The 26,380-nt window shown below is 41.8% G+C and overlaps 2 protein-coding genes across 3 annotated transcripts in view; both read left to right on the forward strand.

Moving 5' to 3' along the window:
• The window catches only part of oxct1a (3-oxoacid CoA transferase 1a), a 38,636-nt gene extending 31,927 nt beyond the window's left edge, over positions 1 to 6,709 (forward strand). The window contains exons 16-17 of the mRNA XM_056417973.1: positions 5,683 to 5,784; positions 5,870 to 6,709. Coding sequence (XP_056273948.1) covers positions 5,683 to 5,784; positions 5,870 to 5,905 — 138 coding nt within the window. The 3' untranslated portion in view covers positions 5,906 to 6,709. The remainder of the gene's footprint in view (positions 1 to 5,682; positions 5,785 to 5,869) is intronic.
• Positions 6,710 to 8,115: 1,406 nt separating this feature from the next.
• Positions 8,116 to 25,310, forward strand: plcxd3 (phosphatidylinositol-specific phospholipase C, X domain containing 3). 2 transcript variants are annotated; one of them, XM_056418921.1, is made up of 6 exons: positions 8,116 to 8,233; positions 16,488 to 16,744; positions 16,951 to 17,124; positions 19,856 to 20,031; positions 20,657 to 20,758; positions 22,256 to 25,310. In XM_056418921.1, exons 1-6 carry the CDS (start codon positions 8,131 to 8,133, stop codon positions 22,413 to 22,415), a joined length of 972 nt encoding a protein of 323 aa, XP_056274896.1. In that variant the 5' UTR covers positions 8,116 to 8,130; the 3' UTR covers positions 22,416 to 25,310. The 2 variants fall into 2 exon arrangements, with proteins under 2 accessions (XP_056274896.1, XP_056274895.1); XM_056418920.1 differs by having other exon boundaries at positions 8,131 to 8,233; positions 16,951 to 17,035; positions 22,256 to 22,420.
• The last annotated feature ends 1,070 nt before the right edge of the window (positions 25,311 to 26,380 follow it).

The raw sequence follows: 26,380 nt of genomic DNA on the forward strand, positions 1-26,380 counted from the left end.
CTATCCATTTATTTGCTTGTCACAAACACCTGTTCTATGTTTTTCTCCTCATGCTACTTCTCTCCTAAATATTGTGTCCGATTGAGGTTTGCCAAAACGAGTATTTCTTAGTTGCAATGGTGTTGCAATGTAAAAACATTGCAACAACATTGCATGAGAAACACACTGTTGCTAGACTGGTGGGAGTTTGAGAACACTGTAAGAACCTCTCGCCCTCAGAGTGCATGTGTAGTATGTTTATGTTTGCTTTTATTGATTGGAATAGCTTGATGAATAAACAACCTGCACACGGTGGTTTACCCACAGGGCGCCTTCCAGTAGCTGTAAGCGCGAACCGACTTTATTATCTTTGTTTTTGGGGATTGACACAGCAGACTGCGGATTTTACTCTATTTATTACGCTTGGTTCATAGCAATCTCATTGTAGTTCATACAATGTTTTAGATGATCTTAGTTATTTAAACGTCCACAAATGTTTAGTTTCCCCCTTTTTCTCAGGTGATATCCATAAAATGAGGTGAAACAGTCCTTCAAACTTGCTTTTATGCTCGAAAAACAGACAAATCAGTTTTTATGAGAGGAAATGGTTTCCTCCCACAACGCCAGTGGGATTCAATGTGTCTGTCAGATTCATTAAATCCGTTGTAGTACCGTTCAACAATACATCAGGAAGTGGACCAATAGTCTCCATGATGATAGTGAAGGGGGAAAACGATGATCTGTGAGTGCCAGTAAAGGCTAATCGATAAATTAACCATTTGCAAATAGAAGAGGCCCCGTGCTGAAACCTCAGTGAGGATATTGCCAGGACGTGTGTGTATCACACACACGCACAGGATGTGGTGGGACACTTAAAACCCATGAAAACCATTTAGGGCTTAATGTCTGAAGTCAAGTGGAATATTTTCATTCAGCAACGTATTGTTCAGATGAATAGAAGACAACATTTGAGCTTTTTGTTCTTTTATTTGCCCAAATCATGAAATAACTAGAACGGGCACTCGGTAGAGCGCATACCGTCGCATATCACAAAATTGGGCATTGACTTATGAACATGTTGGCATTAGTTGCATGCCAATTGGATAGAAATTGACCGTGCTATGGTAAAAAGAAGATTTGGACCTTTCCGTGACCTTTACCTTGACCTTTGACCCGATTGATCCCAAAATCTAATTAAATGGTCACCGGATAATAACCAATCATCCCACCAGATTTCATGCGATTCGGTTTACAACTTTTTGTGTTATGCGAGGAACACGCATACAAATAAATAAATAAATATATACACTGCGATCAAAACATAACCTTCCGCATTTTCAATGCGAAGGTAACAATATAATTGTGCTGATGACCTGAGAAAGCTCCAAGTGGTAAAACCCGAGGGTCTGTAAACCAGGTGCCAAACAATGCTTTTAATAAGCCTGGTGACAGTTATACAAATTTTTTTTTTTTTTGTTTACTGCCGTTGCGGATTTTAAAAAAACAAGCCTTCTCCAATAAAAAAAAAAAGAAAGTGAGCAGAAACTGAAGGCTGCCAAACATTCCCAAAAAAAAGCCATCGCGCACAGATGCCGACGCACAATACATCCTCACAAACGCAGCCTGGGCTCCGGATGGCCAGAAGGGACGGTCATTCTAGCGTTGTCCTAAATAGTGTCGCTGAGGAAACCTGCGGCCGCAGGCGAAGTCGCTGCCGCCTCCCATTCGGTAGGTACGCCACGCAGCCACTTCTTTTCCTCCTGACCTCAGTTCCCCCCGGTCACGAGCGCGCTCGCTCGCAGCATTCTCACAGAAATGACGGCTCGTGAAAATGTTTGTGTTCATCGCGCAGCGAGCGAATCGCATCGCTTCCGTGGCCCTCGGCGCTCGAGTCGCCGCTGTGCGTCTCGGCACTTTCTCGTCTCAACAGTTGTTTTGAGAATCGTTTCCCGATTTTAAATAGACAAAAAAACTCCCAAAGAAATATTGCCCACTCGTTAACAGACTCGAAGCATAAAACGACTCTAATGGGCCAAGCGATGTGCTACTGTGGCGTCTTGACGGGATGATGGCAGAGACCACTGACGGCAATTATGACTCCAGAAAACAAATTTAAAATGATTCTAATGTCACACTGTCTTTGTCTGAACATATCTCCGAAACCCGCCCCTTGTTACCTTTGTTTTGAAAATGCGGAAGGTTATGTTTTGATCGCCAATTATTTATTTATTTATTTATTTGTATGCGTGTTACTCGCATAACTAAAAAAGTATTAAACTGAATCGCATGAAATTTGTTGGGATGATTGGTTATTATCCGCGGACCATTTGATTCGATTTTGGGATCGATCGGGTCAAAGGTCAAGGTCATGAAAAGGTCAAAATCTTCTTTTTACCATAGCGCGGTCAATTTCTATCCAATTGGCAACTAATGTTCATTTCATCATGCAATATCTTGTGATAGATCGCGATCTCACCGCTCTACCTACCGTGTTTACCATAGCGCGCCATTTTATTCCAATCCAATTGGCACTAATGTTCATAATTCAATGCCCAATCTTAATATATATATGGTAAGCCCTAACAGAGTGCCCGTTCTAGTTTATTTATTTATTTGTATGCGTGTTACTCGCATAACTCAAAAACCGAATTGCATGAAATTTGGTGGGATGATTGGTTATTATCCGGGGACCATTTGATTAGATTTTGGGATCGATCAGGTCAAAGGTCAAGGTCATGAAAAGGTCAAAATATTATTTTTACCATGTAAATTTGTATCCAATTGGCATGCAACTAATTCCAAAATGTTCATACTTCAATGCCCAATCTTGTGATATGCGAAGGTATGCGCTCTACAGAGTGTCCATTCTAGTTCTTGCTGTAATGCATTGACAGGACGCCGGCGGAGCTTTTCAAGTGTATTTGTTGGAGGGTGAAATGTAAATTCCACTCTCCATGTAGCGTTCGCGGGGGTCTCGAGCGTGAGGTGGGCTGAATAATGTCGGTTTGTTCCGTGACCTTCAGTCCACTTCTCACCTGACGACACATGGGGTGGACTGGCAGCGTCTTAATGACCATCTCGCACAGGCACGTGCACAGACATTTTGGGGGGCAGGTGCTCAAACCCCCCAAAAAAGGTCACCCATCGCCAAAATGATTTATCTATTGATCACTGTACCTTGAAGTTAGCAAGTAATTGGTTGCTACGCAACACCTGAAACACATTGTATCGTGAGAAGACATGAGAGCTAAACACAATGACATGTTTTCTATTAACAATTACATTTTATTTTCTTTTAATTTACAAAATAATAGGAGCGAAAAATGCCAAACAATAAACGCTCGAGGAGGAGGGAGGGGCGCGGTGGGAGCTTGTGAACGCCGTGTTGCATGTCGGGGCGAAATTCTCACAAGAAGTTAGATAATTTCCACGTCGGATATCCAAAACACATTTGGGGGGAATTGATGACAGAGAGTAACTTTGATTCTTAAATACTTATTAATGAAAAACTAAATTGGGCTCCAGCAAAAAGGGCACTTTTCTCATCCAGAGCAAAAGGGCAGGTGCTTGAGCACCACTCGGGGTCTGTCTGTGCACGTGCCTGATCTCGCATCAATCCGGTTCATGATGGCGGTGACTCCGAAGACTGTGAAGGAAAGGTGACTCAACAGTTTCGAAACAGAAAGGCTGCTTTGAGGATAACTAGGACAGTCGATGGCTTTATAATCTACTTTCACAGCTATTTATTTTTGTCTCATTATCCAGTGTATATCAAAGCAGGAAACGTCAAACTGTGAGCTCGCATTGATTGAATACCTAACTCCTGCCGTCTCGGCTCACACTGCTGTTCTTCCTCTATCCAGCACCTCTGGGACATCGTGAGTCACAAGTCCCGATTAGAGATGCATGTCAGTGCCTGTGTTATCCAGAGACCCCTGCTCCTTGTGACATTCCATCTGCCTCGCTACATCGGAGTGAGATATCTGCCTCCTGCGTCACTGTGTGTGTGTGTCTGTGTGTGTGTGTGTGTGTGTGTCTAATGAGCTGAAAAGTGCCGACAGGTTTTGCCCCGATGCGTCTGTGGCTCAGTCGCTGCTGAGAGGCAACAGGAACCAGCTCCGAGTATTCCCGTCATCAATAGGTTTATTGATACGGCTCCAGATTTAGTTTGAAGGGCTGCTGCGCCGCATGTACAGCGACCTAACTTCATGCGAGACCTGTGTTGAGACGCAGCAGCAGTCCTGAGTTATTTCAACTCGAATCTGATGATGCCATCAGTTGAAGGTGTGTAGGATTAACGGGAGATTTATTGGCATGAATTAAAACATCATATTCACAACTATGTTTTCATTAGCGTATCGTCGCCGAAAACGAAGAGCTGTCGTGTTTTCGTTACTTCAGAATGAGCAGATTCTCGTCGCGTCCTCTTCACGGAGTCGGCCGTGTTTTTGACGAATTGAATCGTATGGAGGTACCGGAGAAATGAACGATCATTTTTTTCTTGAGAGTCCTTCCCAATGTTTAAGCAATTTTTGAGAATGTAATAAAAACACAAAGTTCCAGTGTTGAGAATTATTCTGTACACGCACATGAGGCCACCGCAAAAACCAAATGTGTTTGAACTTTGGGCAGAACCAACACCGTCACTCTGACGTTGTACACTGTACAGCGACATGGCTCATAAAATAGAAAATAGTACTTGTGGCCCCTGAAAGAAGGATAATAATGGGTCAGCTCCCCGTAGGTACTTCACAAGCATTAGTGTATCGGATTGATTCGTTTTTTTGATGCTCCCGTTCAGAAAATATTATAACATTACTTTGTTTTATTTCGATTCATTAAGCATTCATACTTTGGCGTTCTGCGTAAATGACAGGTTAATTTATTCATGAACACTCTGGTGTTGAGCATAAACCATTTGCAAGCTCATCTTGGAATCAGATTGATCGGCAATTGCTTGTGAATGTGTCCATAATCAGGACGACGCCTCACACACAGCATATGCACCAGAGCCCGGTCGTCATGTAGAAGTGTGATCACGGGTATAAACAGACGCTCACAATGCCTCCTATGAACCAGAGGGTTGCTGCAGCATGAAATAATGTAGTGTTTTAGTGGGGGTTGTTTTAAGTCTTGGCATCTTTAGAGTTTCTCCAAGGTTTGTATTTTACTCGAAGAACATATTATTTTGAGAACAACAAACTGTTGCCGCGGACTCCCCTCCCCTTCTTGATACCAGCGATGCCTCCGACGACTCCATTCCTCTTCTCTGGTGCTACATCACAGAGCAGCAGCAGCACTCAAGAGCCAGCATGGCACTCGTGTATCCTACAGATTTTTTTTTTTTTTTTTCATTTTTATGTTTCGACTGCTAAAGGTCAATTAAATGTCAAATTGCTCTTTACTTTGTAGTGGTCTAACTTCCTGTTGAGGACCACTCTTTCTCACACTCACAATCTCACCAATAATTGCAGCTATTTCGTCGTCCGCGGATGACCCTGAAGTGGTCGCAGATCACTTTGATAATTGAGACCCCCGCATCCTTCTCTGTGACCCTGGCGTCCGCACGCCATGGGGTTCAGGAAATCCTCGCTCTCGCCATTTTGTCTTTGTGTCTCATCACTCATCTTCGTCTTTTTCTCTAAACATGTCATCCTTCTTTCATTTGTTTCCCTTCTTTCCCTCCCTCTCTCTGTTCACCAGGCCGTGTTTGATGTGGATTCGACAAAAGGCCTGACTCTGATAGAAGTATGGGAGGGGCTCACTCCTGAGGATATCAAAGCGTGCACTGGCACCGATTTTGAAGTAAGTAACTGAACCGTTTGGCTATATTTCATTCCCTAACTTCATCACGAGACATGTCTCGACTTCCCTGTGATCTGTCTTCTAGGTGTCCCCCAACCTGAGGTCCATGCAGCAAATCTAGAAGACGCCTGCGATGGATCTGTGTTTTGAGTTTGTGTGAGAATCATTTTTTTCTCTCTGGTGATTAAACGGCCTCAGACGGGTTACATTATGCTTTTAAAACCAAACTGTTTGGTTCAGTTCCCTGGTTATCAGCATGCAAATATCAGGAGGGGGAAGGCCTCAATAATATGAATCAAGCCTTTCAGGAGCCGACATGCATGGTTCTTTTTTAAGGATCTGATCTGGCAAACAGTTAGGAAACATTATATTGTTCCCTTTTACACAATTAAGGTAATGCAGCTATTAGCATTTAGTTTGTGCCGCTATTAGCAAACGGGCCACATGAATATTACAGGGAGAACAGGGAATCCTCTTTAAAGGTTCTGTAGGAAGAATGCAACTTCACTGGTACTTTGAACACAAATGATTGAAATCATATTTAACGTATGTTAACAATGTACTGTAAAGACAAATAGAGAGCTGAAATGTGATTAATTTAAGAAGGAAAATGTGTTTTGTGTTTTGATTCTTCGTTCAGCACAAAAGGAAATGTGTTTAATGTTGGCGTTGTGTACAAGTTGTGCTTTACCAAGTAAAACAAACATCCTTGGAATATACATCTAATGTAAGATGTATTTGAGTTTTTCTCCCTTTTGGAAGACTAAACTGATGTAAAAACAAGGATCCGATGGAAACACGTTTGTAATAATCATCGCTGTCACAATGTAAAACACTTTTATTTTTCTCAGCCAAATATACATGTATTTGTTGTTGCTTTTCTCTAAATCTTTTGATTTCTTGATTAAAAAATACAAAACAACAACAGCTGGCTTGTTTGTTCAAGTTATTCATCAAATGACACGATGATGGTAAGCAAATGGCTTTGAGGGTGATGGCTTCCGACACGCTACAGGTTACAGAGCTTTCTATATATGGCTGGTGCACTTGCATTGACATTCTGGATGTGATTTCTCCACTCGAGTAGCGCTGCCATTACCCGAGGGCTGTTGCGTAACTTGGGGAATTCAGCCGGTGGACTCTCGGGTTCATGAGGATCCACTGGTTTGGGTCATCAAGCAGAAAAATGGAAGAAAGTGACAGTGGCTTTGGCCACCGGCTGTTCATGTAAATGCAGCACGTCCCTTCATGAGTCAAACACAAGTGGTGCCCTGCAAGCCGACGGTCACTAACCTATTTATCATGCTAGTACTCGAGTGAAGAGGGACTGCGGGAACAATAATGTTTGAACATGAGCCGCGCAATAAGAAAAATGGTTTAATTTCAAATGAAAACATTGAGAGGCTGCGCTTTGCTTACACACGTCAGTGGTATAATTTGAATATGGGAATATAAATAAATGCAATCCATTAAAATACGCAGTCGTTGGTCTCTTAACTTTATACCAGTTTGTTGAATGACTCGGGATAAGGAGGCCATCCAGCTCATGATCACTACAGTGAATGTCAGTTCGTCATTATCATTGACATATTAATTGCGATGATAATTAATCACTGCCATATGGCTCGGCCTTGTGCATGACCTCAGATGTGCTTCTAGGTCAATTGGGAATTCGCTTTCAATCCCAGTGTTTAGAGCCACCATTAATTCCAGCCAGTACATTATATAGTTGGTTTTCTTCTAGAGAAACAATGAGATAATGCACATGTCTATTAATGTAATGTATTTGCATAGCATACCAGCAACGGTACAGCTGCTCCTTAACAAGAAGGCTTATACGATCTGAATTAAAATATTTGGAAATGCTCAAAATACCATATAGGCCTATTCAAGTGCACAACTTCATTGCCCAGCTATGCCTGGATGTTGGTCTTGGATCGTTTCGACAAATAACACTTAAAGCAGGAATTATTAATGGTAGGCTGCAATTGTTTATGTCATATTATGTAGACTGTAAAACTGAACCGTGTGCCGGTTGCAGTGTCATTGCTGCCTACAAGCTGGTGCCATATTTGGATCAATCCAACCGACCACGTTTTCGTAATTGTGGCATCCGCAGATGCGTACTGCTCAAGGGGTGTGTGTGTGTGGACCCGCTCTCTGTCGCGCAGCTGGTGCGTGCGCGCGAGTGTGTGTTTGTGTGTAACAGACAGAGAGAAGGAGAGAGTGGTGTGTAGTGAGAGAGAGAGAGCGAAAGAGAAAGAGAGAAAGAGCGAGCGCGCGCGAGCACTGAGGTTGGCGGCTTGGCGCAGGCACCGGTCCGGAAGAACGTAGCACGGCGGCAGCATGGCTTCGTCTCACGGGAGAAGCGACATGCGCTTTGCAGACTGGATGTCAAGTTTGCCGCAGAGCATGCACTGTACCCCGCTCACCAACCTGTCTATTCCCGGTAGGTGTTTCTTTTCCGTCGGCCCGGTGTAATCCGGTGCATGTCCGTGTCTTTATGGTCCGCGCGCGCATTCCATGTCGCTCTCGAAGTGAATGAGTAATACATAGCCTATGACTTAACACGTACAGTGTTGTGTTGGATTGCAAACTTTTATGTTTTTACTTTGCAGCCCAGTGTGCGGCAGACACACGTCGCTTTGGCTCCGTCGCACCTCATTAGAACAAAGACCTGTTGCGCAACGTGAGAAGTGCCCATTGTGAACAGTTCAGCATCCTTCTTGTGATGGGCTGCATGTCTTGCTTGTCCTAATATTTCGAGGAGAAGATATGAGGTATAAATACAATTTAAGACTTTGATCCGCTCTAAATATTAAGAATAGACGTGAACCACGAGCTCTGTTTAATGTAGGGTTTTTTGTGTTGGTGTTTGTACTGGGGTGGTGGCCACAGAGGAGAAGAGAGTGGGATGGGTTGGACCTTCAGCCAATCGGTGTGCAGGGCCCTGTAAGCTCCATTCAAATTGGAAATGCTGGTTGTAAAGCCCACCACTGATTTGGGTGATGGAAAGGCTCATTAGCAGCCATCTAATTCCATATCTGCTGCCTAGTGATTATCACACCTCCACACAAAGCTCTTTCATTCTTCATTTTTCTTGCATATCTAATCCTCCGAGCTCCCCGCTCTCGTTTTTCTCTCTCTCTTCCTTCCACTTCCTCTCCATCTCTTCCTCTCTTGCTGTTAGTACCTGGTGTGTCTACTGAAGGCATGTGAAATGATGGCTTTTCACGTGCAGATGTCTTGGACCTTTTTGGTCCAGTAGATGTAATCAAATACTCAGTGAAATCACCACAGCTAATTTAATGATGGTGTCATAACTTCTTATTGGCCGCTCAGCATGCTCTCTGTCTGTCCTCCATTTGGATGCAGATCCCGTTAACATCGGCAGGTTCTTTGCACTTTCTTGTGCCTGTGTGGACACATTTGGCGTCAGGTTTCTCGTTGAGGAGAAAAAGATTTGAAAAAATCCACAGCAATATACGAGTTCATCAAGCAAACAATGATTTGATTTCCTTCAAAGGTCTGGCTCTTGTCACTTCTCTTCATCTCAGCCTTTGTTCAAGCTGAAATAAAACTGCGACAGACAAGAAACAAATGAGACAACAGTTTTATTTTCCCAACAAGTTTCACTCTTCCTGTCTGAGCAGAAAGAATATTACATTCATCATGTCAGATTCCTGACATACAATCCTCGCCATCCGCCCACTGTTGCCTGTAATTTAGCGGCGCTTATTATTTGCCAGGAAGAAAATCGTGAGTTCATCAGCCGACGGCCTCAATGGTCCAGGCCAAAGTATTCTGGCAATGTGTCGCACTCGTGTGGGGGTGATGTGATGGCACGGCGCTCCCGTGTGTCTGCACTCATTAGTAAACATAATCATAATCTGTATGCTTTGAGATTAAGTTATATCAACATGTTGTGGTGACAGAGAAGATGGTATCAGATTTTCACGATGTTTTAATGGCATCTCTTGTCCATTTTAATTAGTATTTAATCAATGAATTAGTAATTGGATATGAACTAATGCAGCCAAATATCCTGAGATAGGGTTATACATGGCCATACACACACACCATTATAGGTTCTCAAATAGCATATGCATCTTTGACATATTATCTCGGTCCGCTTTTGTATGAAAACAGTTTAATAGCCACATGATACAGAACAACACAGTAGTGCGTACTATTCATGGAAGAAGACATGGTTGGTTAGTTTATTCTCCATACAGTACAGTATGAGTGCGACATACCAGTATCTACAAGCTATACAATATTTAGTCGTGAGGATGGCTGGGAATGTTTGGCGGGTGTGTATGTGGATATGGATGGATTTGGATGTGTGCTGATTTTATTTTGTTGTAGATATGTATATATATATATATATATAATTTTTTTCTTTTTCTTTTTTCTCGATGTCAAGGACTAATCTGTTTGTGGGAAATGCAAAATAAAAAGTTCTACAAAAAAAAGCGTGAGCACAATATACTTCATAGTCAGGGGCAAAATGTCAAAAATTGGAAACTCTCGATCACTGAGAGATTCTCCGAGTTTAGATTATTGTTCAAAAGATGTAAGGGGTCTGGAAGCGGAGATGTACTGTCCTCTGGTTTCTGTCCACGCAGTACTTTAAAAACAAATACAATGATTGATGCAATTGAAAGAGAAAGCAGGGAGGCCAGAACAGGGGGAGGGGCGGTCTTTCTTCTTGAGGTGCCTCGCTGTTGCATGTTGAGCAAGCTGCAGGCGAGACAAGGCCAACAACTGACTGACTCCCACGCCAAGAGTTACTGTAATCAATAAGTGAGGAGATGAAAGCATCTCTCCGAGTCCCTGAAGAAGAGAGAAACTGGTTTAATCTTTACGGTCTTAGGTTGAAAGATCTTCCACCCAGGACCCAGTTGGAATTGAAAAGGTCATAAAAAGATGGACAGCAGGTTTCACGAAGCTGCATGTTCTTGTTGTAACCAGGATATGAAGTGTTACTAAATATTTATTTCATTAATTTCTTTAAATCCCACAGCGAGCATATTCAATGGGACTAAAATGGGCACTGTAATGGATGGGTGCAAAGAAAGAAAACATTTAAATCGCTAAACCCTGTCCGTAGCCTGATCCTGATTGCCAACGTGATTCCTAAATATTACAAAATTGCTTTATCTTTTATTGTCATGTAGAGCTCCAACTGAATTACAAAGACACCAATAAATCATGTGTCACCCTGAGGAGCGCTGACTCAGTGGTGTTGTGAAGGCTGACTGAAATGTGTCCAAAAAAGGAGAAGAGCTGTGAAAAGGCAGATTTTTAAAATCAAAATCATAGATTACAATTATTTTTTTAAATGTTTGTATACACATACGAGGGCAGCATTGAACATAATAACTTTTTGAGCATGTGATTTGCTTATTTCCCTGTGACTCATGACACTACCCAGCAGCCAGGTGCATTGTGGTTGTATAATACATATTTTTAAAACCATATTCTTGCCACGTTGGCCTCACACTGGGCCAAAACTATGGCGTCTGCAAGTCGGATGACCTGCGCCAGCTCGGTCGCTAATTGGGGAACGGCTGAGGGGACGAGCAGAAGGGAGCGGCTGCAGAGTAAAGTTGGAGGTCGTTGAAGGGAGAGGAGGAGGAGGCAGGGAGTATAGTTATCATTTTCCATCCACTGAGCCGACCAGCGGGGGGATATGATGGGCTGGTTTTTTCCCTGAGGCTATTGTTGGATCCGCTGGGTGAGCGCTGCAGACGTCCAGGCTGCACATTCACCCGACTCAGGTGGTCAACAAAGGTGTGCTGCCAGAGATCCTGTGAACCTGTCTCTCTGTGGTTCTCTCGCCATGAAACGAGCTTCACTGCAGGGAACGGCTGCTCTGGTCATTAAACTGGATGTTCAGTCTCTGTGCCCTGCAGGTGTGCACCATGACTTCATGCACATTTTCATTCCTGAAGTGCTTTGCTGTTTGTATGAATCAACAACGCGTTTCTTATTCTTAACCAGCCAAATTGTTTCCATTTACTCTCTAAGTGGTGCAAATAATCCACATTTTTACTTTCTGGCTTTTTTTCAAACTCCATCAATTGATTATTGGCCACTAGAGGGCAGAAGAACGTCAAAACAGGCCGATAGACATACCGCCATTACATTATGTTCTTCTTATAAATGACTTATTTTTAACCATTTTGCAAACACATCATGATTTGTTTTTATTTGTTGAACTGTCCTAACTCATTTTTACCATTATTACCAGATGCCTGTTGATGACATTTTTTGGAAAAGGGACACATTTCATTTAAATCTCATTTTAATCTTGTATTATGAAGAACACAATTGTCATTGTAATACTACTTTGATGATTTGGCAAAGATATAATGAGCACATACATTGTGTTTGTTTGTTTTAGTTTCAATATATACAGTCATTTGTAAAAGAAATGTAGTATCCAGTGGGTCATAGCTAACCCAACATTTATTAATTTGCTATGAGGGGAAATCCACATTTTGTTTGATTCAAAGCATGCAAACTAGATGGGAGAAATAACTTTATCTTACATACACTAAAAAGCCCACAGGGTGATTTTGAGAGGGCTCATGGGAGCCATCCCACCCCTCTCATAGCTGACTGTAGCAGTTTATTGGTTTTACGAGAAGAAAGAATGAATAGCATACCTTAGGCCAGAGGGAAAGGGTGAAGGCAATAGGATTGAGTTAAGATGGCCTCTCAGGCAATAACAACAAATCCATTGCAGACGAGTCTCGACGTCTTCCTTGGGGCAGAGGAAAAGGCCGGCCCGAGACTGTTAGCTGTAGATCTGTCCGTCAGTACCGAGTCCAATACGCTGCCCTCAAGCCCCTGAACAAGGAGGACGAATGGTACCAGATGCCAAGATGAGCACTGGTAGTGCACTGAGATGCTGGAAAAGGAAGAACATCAGTTGTCCTAAAAGCCATTGGAAAACACAGGATGAAAGATTAAAAAACAAACAAAGCAGGAGAAAGTAGTTTGGTACAAAGAAAGACAAAGAGAGGGCGAGAAAAATATTTGGCAAATGAAACTATCCAAATCTCCGTTTACCTCAACTGTAGATTGACCAACATCACTGTGTTGGACCAGCTGAACGTTCATGTCCTTTTTTTAAATAACCGAAAGCAAAGTATTTTTCCAATGTTACAGGTCGCTGGAGTAAATCTGTTTGTCAGAATATGTAAGAAACAGGCAGAAATGATTAGGTATGGATTCTCCACAGGCTGCTTTCACCACATCAGTTAATTGAGTTTGCCGGCTGGAGGACATTTATCTTGATTCTAAAAGTCAAATAATTCAGCCTCATTGGAAATGTATGTGCTCTGTGCGCCATGCCAGTCCAACAAGATGGAAGAGAGCAAGGTGGGAGACGAAGTGAGACTGGAGCGAATGGAAGTTTGAAGAATAGCACTGGACTGTGAGGAGAAACATTTCAATCACTATCGAGAGCGATCCATGAGAGGATGGGAAATGTCATTTAGCTCTCCATCCTGTTACTTTCAATTTCATTCTTATTTTCTATACTCTTGAGAGTCCATGGTGAGCAAACATTATTTTTCATGAAAAAGGGCAAATAGCACCACCACCATCACCACCACCACCACCATCATCATCTTCATCATCACCATAGTATGGAAGCCCGTTTCCGCCACTGTGATAAAAAAATTAAGATCCTGTAAGTCATAATTATGAGATCTCATAATTATGACTTACAGGATCTTAATTTTTTTATCACAGTGGCGGAAACGGGCTTCCATACCATCGTCCTCAGTGGCGGCTGGTGGAATCTTTTTGGTGGGGCCATCCAAATAATTTCAGCAAAATTTCAGTTAAATATTTAACATTTATTCCAACACTGACATAATATTATTCATACAATTCAGTATATTATATATATATATATATATATTAATATTCAGTATACTATGACATAAATACCATCTAATGTACATATACAAGATACATATCATGCATTTATTATCATAAATATCATAGAATATAAATCACATAATTATATCTAAAATCTAATAAAACATGTTTATATATAAAGATGCCCCTATTAACCTTGTTAGGGTTATATTGTGTTGTGTCATGGTGTTGTCACCAAAACGTGAAGTTCACTTTGACATTTTGTGACAGCGGTCGTGAGCCCTGCGAGACATCAGTGTGGTTATGTATCGGGCGAGTCCCGTTATCCTCTTTACAAGTGGAAAACGGACCCCAGAAGGGGGCCTAGCGTCATAGTTTTGAAGTGTCTCAGGAATGTGGATTGTCAGTATGTACACGTTATGTATGTACTTATGGAAAATAAATTACTTACTTCCAGTGAGACAATAATAAAAGAGAAATGACTCATGTCTGAATCACGCTGTTGTTGGTTGTGAAGAATTGCACGAGGAGAAAAGTGCGATGTCTGCACAGTCAATTTCTAAAGTGTTTCCTCGTATTTCGAAGTGTTGCCCTTGAGACACGACCCCAGCATTAAAGCGGAGCAGATGATTTCATAACGCCAACGAGAATCGATCGTGTTCGGCCCTCAGGTAGCAGCGCGAATGCGGCTTTCTCACCGACGGTCTGCACCCTTTGTGCAACGTTCGGCCCTCCAGTCTCGGTTTTAGTGTAACGCATACTGCACGTGTCTTTTTGTCATGCTTGCTAGTTAGTAATGCACACATTCAGTATTACCTTCGCATTGAAAATGCGGAAGGTTATGTTTTGTTCGCCGTGTATTTATTTATTTATGTATTTATTTATTTATTTGTATGTGTGTTCCTCGCATAACAAAGAAAAGTTTTAAACCGAATCGCATGAAATTTGGTGGGATGATTGCTTATTATCCGGGGACCATTTGATTCGATTTTGGGATCAATCGAGTCAAAGGTCAAGGTCATGGAAAGGTCAAAATCTTCTTTTTACCATAGCACGGTCCATTTTTATCCAATTGGCATGCAACTAATGTCAAAATGTTCATAATTCAATGCCCAATCTTGTGATATGCGAAGGTATGCGCTCTACCGAGTGCCCATTCTAGTTGTGATTGTTTCTCACCATCATTTTGAATAACATAATGAGGAAAATCAGCGGTAGATAAATACAATAACAGTGTGATTACGATTATGTAATTGTGCTTTATTGTGCACAAACGGCACAGCCGGCTGTTGTGACTGGTTAAGGTCACACGCTGGTACGTTGCGACCCCGCTGGTACGGTGGAGCCTGTAGAAATGCTGGTTGCCGCCCCAGGATTCAGCTGTCTGACCCGCTCATGGTCATTCTCTGGGCCCACTGCGAGGACCTGGCACTGGAGTGTCGCTGAAGGTCAACGCCAACTCTGTGTCTGCGTGTCGGCGGAGGAGGGGAGGGTGAATGTGGTGTAGTGAGGGAACGAGATGAAGCTGATCGCAGTCAGGAGGAAGATACCAGAGTTACTGCCTAATGATGCGCGCACACACACACACACACACACACACAGATACACATTTCCTCCTCTCAAACAGCATTGGAAGGACACACGAGCTTCAGACCTAGCTTAGCTCGCTGAGCGAGAGTTCCCCTTGGATCGATTGTAAGGACACGCTTAAGTGTCACCTAGGAAAGCATCAATTTATTGATTTATGTTCAATGTTATTTTTAACAGCCACTAGTGGGATTCAGCCTTGTTTCTCTTACGGCTCCTAGAAGAACGGCTCAATTAGAATAAGCTTTTACTGAAAGGGTTGGTCTAACTAGATAATAGGGAAACATCACTCACTCTTTATCAAACATTTGTAAAAAATCCCTTCTGATAGTTTTCTTTTTTTATTCTGATATTTTGAGATATCTTATCTCTGACATTTCCGCTGCCACTCTGAATCACCGGCGGAGTGGCAGCGGAAAGTGACATTTCAAAAAAGCATTTATCTTTCCACTTTCGTCTGCACTACTTTCCGCGGAAGGAATTGATTTATTAATCTTTTGATATTTCCCGGAGTAATAATGAGCGCCGCAGACATTCAGTGGCAGGTCAGCTCGTTCATAGCAGGTACATCTCAGTACAAGCGGTAGTTCAGTGACCTTGTCCGGTGGAGGTCGATCCAATCCTGCTTGTAAAGCGAGGTGTACTTAATAGAGAGGGGGAAATAACTTTGATCTACCCGAGAAATATGATGCGTTGTAGTCTTTCTTTTTCTCTGCAAGACATCTGATTTATTGAAAGTGCCTTGAAAAAGAAAAAATTCTGATTAGATATCTAAGATCTTTGTTTCCGTTGGGGAAAAAGTTTATCTTAAAATACACTTCTTTAAACCTAAAATTAGAACGTTACCACCGGGAATCGAATCACCAAGGAAGTCATGACCAACGGGAATATACCAAACGCGTGACATGAAAATGAGGTTCTCACTATCTACGGGATCATGTGATTATACATCTGCGTGTGTGACGGACCTCTGAAAGGTAGACATGAGACTTCCATGGGGTTTGGAAAGTCTCCACGGCTCTGAAAATTGCACATCGAGTCATCGGAAGATTTTCAGGGCAGAGGATCGGAGACCGGTGTCACGTTTAACCAAAAACACTGTTATCCACTGTCAGTATTGTTGCCATGGCACCGGGATGTTGCTAAGCACTGACCCCACTCCTCCAGCTGTGTCCCACCAGCAGTGGTCGACACCCTCACGTCCGTTTCTTCTCCAGGTTCCCACGATTCCTTCAGTTTCTACATCGACGAGACATCCCCAGTCGGACCCGAGCAGCCGGAGACGGTGCAGAACTTTGTCTCCGTTTTTGGCACGGTGGCCAAGAAACTAATGAGGAAGTGGTTAGCGACGCAGACGATGAACTTCACCAGCCAACTGGAGGCCGGGGTCCGCTTCTTTGACCTGCGCATCTCCACCAAGCCCCGCGACCCAGACAACGAGCTGTTCTTCGCCCACGGGCTCTTCAGCGCCACGGTCAGCGGTTTTTTGTTTTGTTGATGTGGTGAATATTTTGTTGCAACGCTTGTGGTTGTCATGTTTTTACAGCGCAGACTCAAACACGGTCCTTTAGAGGTATCAAGTACATCCCAGTCATGTATGTGCCTGTATATTCCATTTAATTAATATCATGAACCTAAGTATCGATACATGTATGGTTCATTGTTGCGCTTTTCTTTTAGGTCAGAGAAGGCCTCGAGCAGATCAGCGGTTTCCTGTCGTCTCATGCCAGAGAGGTTGTGTTCCTGGACTTCAACCATTTCTACGGTATACAGAACATGCACCATGAAAAACTGGTGTCCATGTTAAAAGAGGTGTTTGGGGACAAACTCTGCCCAGTCGTCTTCGCTCAGGAGGTACGGTAGAAGTTACCAGCTAGCCTCAAACGTTTATTACCTTCGCATTGAAAATGAGGAAGGTTATGTTTTGATCGCTGTTTATTTATTTATTTATTCGCATAACTCAAAAAGTATGAAACCGAATCGCAGGAAATTTGATGGGATGATTGGTTATTATCCGGGGACCATTTGATTAGATTTTGGGATTGATCGGGTCAAAGGTCAAGGTCAAGGTCACAACAAGGTCAACATCTTCTTTTTACCATAGCACGGTCAATTTCTATCCAATTGGCATGCAACTAATGCCGAAATGTTCATAATTCAATGCTCAATCTTGTGATATGCGAAGGTATGCGCTCCACCGAGTGCCCATTCTAGTTTCAGATGCTTCTCTCATCTCAATGACTTTTGAAGAACCCAAATCAGGCTCTCTTTTGTGTGTGTGTGTGTGTGTGTGTGTGTGTTTAAATGTTTTTTGAAATGATTGTTTTATCAGTCATAACAGTCATCTCTATGTTTTGATCTTGAGATGCAGAATGATGCTTATCACATCCATTTGTCTCCGTTCATTGTCCTGTCACATAGAAGTCGAGTAGAAAAGAGATCAGATAGGTTTGTCTCGGTGCCGCTCTTCTCGGTCGCTCTTTTTTCTTTTCGCCCTCTACCTCTTAATCCGCCTCCCTCCATACCCCCCAACCGAGGTGACGGTGTACCTCTAGAACCCGGAAAGAAGGAGTATACCAAATCAATACCAAAGATCACAGTTTCCTGTCAGGCGCTGCTGTGAGTGAGAAATCAAATGTCTGAGGAAAAGTCCCAAAGTGACTAATGATGACAATAATGAGTCTTCTGGGTGCTGATGGGCATGTTGGGTGGTGTACAGAGAAGACCAATGACTGTTCTTTCCTCCACAGGTATTATAATCTCTCCTCGCTCCCCTTTCTTCCCTTCCTTTGTCTTTGAGTACATCTCTTCTACTATTCCCTTGTCACCCATCTACCTCCTACACTAAAAAAACGATTCAAGCCCTTCTTAGAGGTGACACATTTAAATATAGTTTGATACATTTAAATAAATCAATTACAAAACGAAGATATTTATATTGAATTGGTGTAACACAAAATGTATGAATACTTTCATTTATTAGATTTATTTAGGTTACACTCACAAAAACGATTCAAGCCCTTCTTCGAGGTGACACATTTAAATATTGTTTGATACATATAAATAAATCAATTACAAAAATAGATATTTATATTTAATGGGTGTAACACAAAATGTATGAATACTTTCATTTCTTAGATTTATTTAGGTTAGATGGTGTGCATATCAACTCAAAATAAATGTGTTTCATTGAGGACTACCCTTTGTGCATGCGCCTTCTGAAAATCAGTTGTTTACATGAGGTGAAGACACTTTCAGGGCAGTATGGTGGTGTAGTGGCTAGCACTGTTACCTCAAAGCCAGAGGTCTGTGGGTTCAATTCCCAGTCGGGGCGTTCCTAGTTCTATGTGGAGTTTGCATATTTTGTTAGTTAGTTAGTTTATATTTTGAGTTGGACAAACACAAATTTATTTAATTTAATGAATATCGTTATTTTATTTTAGATGTATTTGATACAAATGAGTTGGACTAACTTAATTACATTTTATTGCACTGATGTGCTAAATTTGAGTTGGAGTTGCATATAATTATTGGATGGAAAACATGGCAAAAATGTAATTGAGTTCATCCAATGAGTCATTTCTTTGAGTGTAGTTGTTTGACTTTCTCTGAGCTGGATGCTCATTATCACAGAATACATCTGAATGATGGAGAATCAAGATCAATATACGTGAGCTGTGCGGATCAGGATGAAAAGGCTCGTTTTTAAGCTTTAACCAGCTTTAACCACCATCCAACGTGTTACCTGGCTTCTCCATTTGATCAGCTGACGGGGGATGTTTATTTTTGTTTTTGCTTTGTTTTTGTTGCTAACTTCACCTTCACTCCTCCACCAAAAGTATTTCAGCAGAGGTTTAACCAAAAGATATATTCTTTTCATACGCATCACTGTGCAGAACAGCAGCAAGGTAAAATATTGATGTTCACCCTTTGGGTAAAAAAAAGTTGACGACATATTGATCTGCAAACAAGCGCTATTCATTATTTTCTGGGAATAGGATTTCTGGCAGGTTGTCTTCAGCCTGTTGTAGCAATAACATATACATTTAAATTGTGTTTTCTACTCTTTTGCCTCGAATAGCAATAAACTAATAAAAGACCAGTTTCCTTCAGAAATAATAGTGTCAATTGTGTAATGGAGTAGTGGAGGGTATAGGCAGGTACACAGAGTAGGATCTTTAAAGTGTATCCCCCTCTATTACCTGTTAGCCAAAACACCATTGAAATACATAGGAGTATATCCACTTTCTCCTTCGTTATCTCTAATGCAGTAAACACTCGTCTACTCCACTAAACATACATAATGATGTCGATAGTCAATCAAAACTGAGTATTGAACCAAAGCTGATTCGTGATGCATCACATCTGGCATTTATATTCATTTATTCATATTTGCTTCCATTCAAATAAACATTAAAGCTTCCAAAACAAACTGCGAGGTACATCTCAGCTTGGTGTTTATAATGTTTTCTGTCACTCAGCACAGAAGGGGCTCTTTTGTATATTTGCTATTCAACACCCATCACCATCATTGTTCTTCTTCTTTCGGTCCCCTTGTAACCTGAGCGCATGCCTCCATCTCCAGGTGTCTCTGCAGTACATGTGGGAAAAGGACTACCAGGTGCTCGTCTTCTACCACCACCCCATGGCCCTGGAGGTGCCCTTCCTGTGGCCGGGGCAGATGATGCCCTCTCCCTGGGCCAACACCACCGACCCAGAGAAGCTGGTGCAGTTTCTCCAGGCGTCTGTCACCGACCGCCGGTCAGCCGCGACCTTTATTTCATTTAATGCACGAGGTTAAACTGGACATATCTCTGTACTTGGTCATGTCCCCTGTGCAGCTCATCTAACCACGATCAGCCAATCAACCATGACTTTATATTATTGCCATATGTTAATTCTTTACTCAGAGTTCAGGAATTAATGACTTACAAATTAGTTTGCTTCTATTAGTTGGAATGAAATGAGTTATTACAATCTATGGCAATGTAAAACACTGATATTAAGCTGTATACAAGAAAAGGCCTACACCTATTATGGCCCCGCTTTGCTGCAGTCAACCAAAATGAAGGCAAAACCACATTTTTACCCTTTAAAACTCATTAATATATTCATGTCAAGGCAACTGCTGACAGTAATTGAAAGCAATCTTCTTTGAAATCTGACATCAATTTGCATGTGAAATAGTTGTATTATTATTTTTCCCTGACAGAATAAGTGTTTTCCTCCCTCTGTGGCTACGTAAGGCTATTAAATCTAAATAAAGGCGACATTTATGTATTCATTGATCACATCTCTACAGCAGATGGCATATTATGCATGTGTGCTTTACATATAAAAAAAAAAATTATCGCAAAATAACTTGTACATACGTGACTTCTTGCAGGAGGAAGGGGACCTTCTTTGTCTCCCAGGTGGTTCTGACACCCAAGGCCAGCACGGTGATGAAGGGCGTGGCGAGCGGACTGAGAGAGACAATCACAGAAAGGTGTGTACCACTGATGGTGTATGACAGAAACATGAAAAAAAGGGTTTATGAAGAAGACCAGATGAGATGTGAGGTGTGGAACCAAACTTTGAGCAACACCTTTTGCACCAGAGGCCACCGAAAAGAAAAGATAGATAGATAGATAGATAGATACTTTATTAATCCCCAAGGGGAAATTTGTCGTGACAGTAGCAGCACCAATAAACCAAACACACAAGAATAAAAAACAAAACACAAAATATAAGAAACAGGGATGAAAGATATAGAAGTATACAAAGTAAAATAAAAGTAAAATACAAAACAAAACAAAATATATATGTACATATACAACACACATGCATACACAACACACAACACCAATGACAAATCAAATCAAATACAAAAACATTAAATATAGACAGTGTGCAAAAAGCAAAGTGTGTGTATATGTGCAGATGAAATGAAATGTGTGTGTATGTGTAGTGCAAACAAATGAAATGTGTGAAGTGCAGATCAACATAGTGTAAATATTAAGTTATTATTGCACTACGATCTGGCAAGAGGTGATCTGTTGTAGAGCCTCATAGCCGTCGGCAGGAATGTTCTCCTGTATCTGTCCTTGTGGCAGCGGAGCGTGAGGAGACGTCTGGAGAAAGTCCTCCTCTGTCCCTGGAGTAGGTGGTGGAGAGGGTGGTTTTCACGAAACTTCGAACAAAGATTAATGTGCACGCGCACACATACGCACTCGTATAAACAGTCACATGGGAGTCATTGTCGAATTTTAAGGAACAAAACCCAGAGGCATGTCGGTTTTTCGTCTGACACTGACCTCAAGTTCCTTTTTAAACAAGCGATGCTTCTCATCCCTCTCCTCCCTCTTTCTTTAGCTCCCCTGCTTAGTTCGGGTTCAGGATTAGCTTTTTGTAAATTACCCCCCCCCCTCCCCCAGTTTTTTCTGTATATAACTCGCTCTTAGTGTCACAAGTTTGCGAAAAGCCTCGGCAGCGTAGAGCATAAATTCTCCTGCCGTGAATTATTCATTCGACAACTCCCCTATCAGCCGTCCTCACCGGGTGTTTTGGTAACTTTGATGTCAGCATCCTTCAGAAAGACGTACATTCGCTTTTTGCCATGCAGACTGCGAGCGTAGAACCTCGGCAGAAGGGGGGGGGGGGGGGGGACGCGCGTGAAGAGGAGACAAACCTGAGGAAACTTGGGGCGAGGCATCTGCAGGAGTAACACTCTCCTCCTGCGGCTCGGCCCACATGAACATGTCCGGCGAGTTTTCAGAGCGTCGTACTCACAGCTGGTGTCTGGCTCGCAGACGTCTCGTGCTGCGTCGCGGAGATCTTTTATCACAGCGTGTGTCTCTCTCTCTCTGTGTTAAACCAGCCAATCATGAATCATCCCTTCTTCTATCCCTCTGGATCTTTTGTGACTTCCTAGCTCCCCCCCCCCTCCCACGCCTTCCTCCCTTATACCCCTAACATATCTGTATGTGTGTGTGTACTCTCCCAGGGCCTTACCGGGCATGATGCAGTGGATCAGATCGCAGAGACCCGGGGAGAGCGGCATCAACATCATCACGGCTGACTTCGTGGAGCTCGGAGAGTTCATCAGCGCCGTCATCACCCTCAACTATCACCTCGACGACGAAGACGACGACTATGCCACCTGAGAGCCCGCGGGGTGCGTCGGGGGGCACGCTCACCACTACTAGCACTCGGGGCTTGGTCTGTGCTGCTCACTCTTTTCTCTTTGGCGTTTATTTCAGGAGGGCATCTGCACTGCTCCTTTCACTTTATTTAGGGCGACAGTGAATTGAGAGTTCAAACTGCACGGTTGTTAAGGCGGGAAAGGTTTGGATTGGGAGGAACAACACAGGCGTTTGGTTGGAGCACAAAGAGAGTGAGGTTAGGTTTTTTTTGTTCTTTTTCTATTTTTTTTCTATTTTGGGGATCAACATTTTTTTTACTAGAGGATGTTGATTTTCTTTACTTCCTGTGACTGATCAAATGCACCGTTTTCTGGCTTACCACGTCACCTGGGGTAGATTCCTCACAGCTGATCAACTTTCAGCTAAATGTATTGGCACATTCTTTTTGGTATTCTCGTGACGTTTTTTTTTCAGAGGTTGTTGTAAAATAAGCCTGTGTAACTTAAACCTCTCTAATTCCCGGCCTGGTTTAAATATCTTGCCGTTCTTTGTCCAGACCTGTGCAAAAGATTTTTTTTTTTGCACTTCAGATCACTGCAGGTGTTTCTGAAAAACAGCAAAATGTGTTTAAAAGGTTTTATTACAATCTCTTTACAAATAGACAATAAAGGAACCATGTTCCATCTTATGTTTCCTTAGAAGTAATCTCTGAAGGGGCTTTCTCACAGTAATAGTCTCCTTTGAAGTCAGCTTGCAGCCTAGACATTGATCAGACACCTTTTGTGCATCGTCAAGTCATTATTACCTCACTCATTCAAAAACCACAGCTCGGCTAGCGGAGATCAATGTACCAATCGAACTATGTGCATCCAAACAAAACCACGATCGATGTCAGCTTGTTTGAAATTTTAAGACAAGCATCAGCTGTCGCTGCAACAAACCGTTCAAATTATTATTTTTACATTTCGGACGGCTAGAAGTGCAATCGATGCGATGAGTCATGATCCAGCGTGACAAATGTGTTGGATTCTGAGGTGGGCGCCGAGTCGTGATAGCCAAGTATAAAAATACAGTGCATCTGGGTACGAGTGTGCGTGTGGGACCTATACGTACTGCTGTCGTGCAGTAGATGTACGAGTCATCGTGAGATGTGTCACGGTGTCGTGTCTTTCATAACAAATGGTGACGAGGTTGCTTCACACTCGCTCAGAGTTACACTACCGTTCAAAAGTTTGGGGTCACTTAGAAATGTCTTTATTTTTCAAAGAAAAGCACTGTTTTTTCAATAAAGATAACATTAATCAAAAATACACACTATACATTGTTAATGTGGTAAATGACTATTCTAGGTGGAAACGTCTGGTTTCTAATGAAATATCTCCAGAGGTGTATAGAGGCCCATTTCCATCAACTATCACTCCAGTGTTCTAATGGTACATTGTGTTTGCTAATCGCCTTAGAAGACTAATATCTGATTAGAAAACCCTTGTGCAATTATGTTAGCACAGCTGAAAACAGTTATGCTGGTGATATAAGCTATACAACTGGCCTTCCTTTGAGCTTGAAGTTTGAAGAACAAAATTAATACTTCAAATATTAATCATTATTTCTAACCTTGTCAATGTCTTGACTATATTTTCTATTCAATTTTCAATTTATTTGATAAATAAAAGTGAGTTTTCATGGAAGACACGAAATTGTCTGGATGACCCCAAACTTTTGAACGGTAGTGTACGTTTTATCTAAAGTCAGAAAAGGATAAACATCATAACATGGAGTCAGTGGGTCTTGATGTATCAGCTGTGCTTTAACACATGGAAAATAATACAATAAATGTTTAGTTTAATATCTAGCTGTAACTCTTTGGTGTCTACCTTATTAGGTGTTTCATGTTTCTGAATGTTACTGAATCCCAAATTGTCTGCAATATAATTTCGTTCAATTTCATTTTCCATTTATGTTTAACGGGGGTCATTAATATACCCTGCAGTAGTTCATTTAGTAAGGAAACATACTTTAAAATGGCAACCAGAACGATAACAGGGATAACATTTCATCGCGAGGTTTTGCGCCACTTTGCATGAAAACAATCGCGCAGGAGTCAAACATCCACACGTGTTACGATCAGTGACAATGTATTCTGTCAGGACATGGTTGTCTCGTTTGGTAACGCACAACCGAAACAGGAAACTCAACTCTTTCGTGAATGTGTGTGTCTTGTGGGTAACGGTGCCATTTCGACAAAACTATTAATTCAAGGAAGTCTCACGCAACTCAGTGACTGAGTATCAGCTAGAAAGTCATTCTTTTGTATTTTATGCTTCAATGTGGAGCTCAAGTTTGAAAGTTTCAACAGTCCCTCTTTTACTTCAGTGTGGTTTCATGTTAAAATGTTTTATATCGTGCAACGTTTGTACATACTGTAATTGAAAATAATACGCTGCCGAGGAATTGTAAATTATTATAGTCATTGATGATCATTTCTTAAGTTATACCTTCACTGAGTTATCATACTGCTTCTTCTATTCCTATGTTCAGTGAAGTGCATGAACCAAACAGTACTTCTGTTGTTTAGCAACAGGGTCCATTAGTGTTAAGTTAACTTCTTATGACTGCATCTTAGCTAGAAATTTTGACCCTGTAGGACACATCTCCAAATTGATCTATTTTTTAAATGTTGCACTGCTACTACACGTACACATTAATAATGAAAACAATCAGACTTTAAAGGCTTGTAAATTGTGTTGTAAGGACATTTGTGTCTTCCCTGGTCCAAACTGTTGTCATTGCCTTCATGTTCTGGTGTGAAAAGAGTCCTTTTGCTGTCGTAAAACTCCAACACTTTTGTTCAAAGGTGACTGTTTTAAGTGGAAACGGCAAATCAAATCAAATAAAGCTTCTATGCCTAATAAGTGACTCTGTGAAGTATCTGGCTTGTTGAGTGGTGATTGGTTAGTTAGTTGCTTGATTGGAAGGGGAAACCAACTGTTATTAATTAAAGCAATTATAAAATACAATTGTGAAATCGCTGAATGGCAAAGTATATTTGCATGTTTTAAACTAACATGCAAGTATTTCATTCCCTGTGTGTGCAGCCGAGCATCCTAAAATCATTCGGTTTCCAGGGTGATGTGGGTGGAGGTGGGTGGGCAGCGGCACTCAGAGTGACCTTGTTGAGACTGTTTTGTAATTCGGCAGCTGCCATTCTGCAGCCAGGTGTTGCTCACCGAGAGGAAACGGAGATAACTGGGATGCAGAGTGGCTCGCTGTGTTCAAGGTCTTTCCTTTTAAAAAGAAAAATATATGTCTTTTGTTGTCGGCGTGCAGCCGTTTCTAACAACAAACACTGAATCGAATGATCACGTTCTCATCACACGTGTAAATAATAATAATTACTTAGTATTAGTATTAGTATTTAGTTCTTAGTTTTTAGTATTTAGTTTTGTGTTTTATAATTATTTTCATTGATGCTCTGATGTGCACCGCTGCTGTGATTTTTGAAATGTCCCCACTGTGGGACGAATAAAGGTATACAGGTATATCATATCATATCAAATGCACAGGGTGGAGTGACATCATCGTGTCACACGCAAACCACGCGTGCTGGTGAACGCAGGCCAGCGGACCGGACGGGTATCAAGCACTTTGATTTCACATTACAGTAGTGGACTGAAGGGAAAGGTTGCAGCTTATTCATTTCCCTTGTTTGCTTTATTCCATTTCCAAATGGGCGGTAAGCCGTTATTAATGCTGTCCCGCAAACAATGAAAGAAGAGGCACTATTATGTTTATGTACACAGTTTAATCGAAATGCAAATGCACAACGTTATTGTGTCCTTATCCTTGTGTACATGTGTTTTTGTCTGCCTGTCTTTCTTTGTCATTCTCTATGACACACACACACAAACACACACAACTAAATTGAATGACCAGAGCTCAACCCCACAAATGGTTAGGAGGTCTGACCCAGAAGGATAGTGCAAAAT

The sequence above is a fragment of the Pseudoliparis swirei genome, chromosome 7, assembly GCF_029220125.1.
Source record: "Pseudoliparis swirei isolate HS2019 ecotype Mariana Trench chromosome 7, NWPU_hadal_v1, whole genome shotgun sequence".
In the NCBI taxonomy this organism is placed as follows: Eukaryota; Metazoa; Chordata; class Actinopteri; order Perciformes; family Liparidae; genus Pseudoliparis; species Pseudoliparis swirei.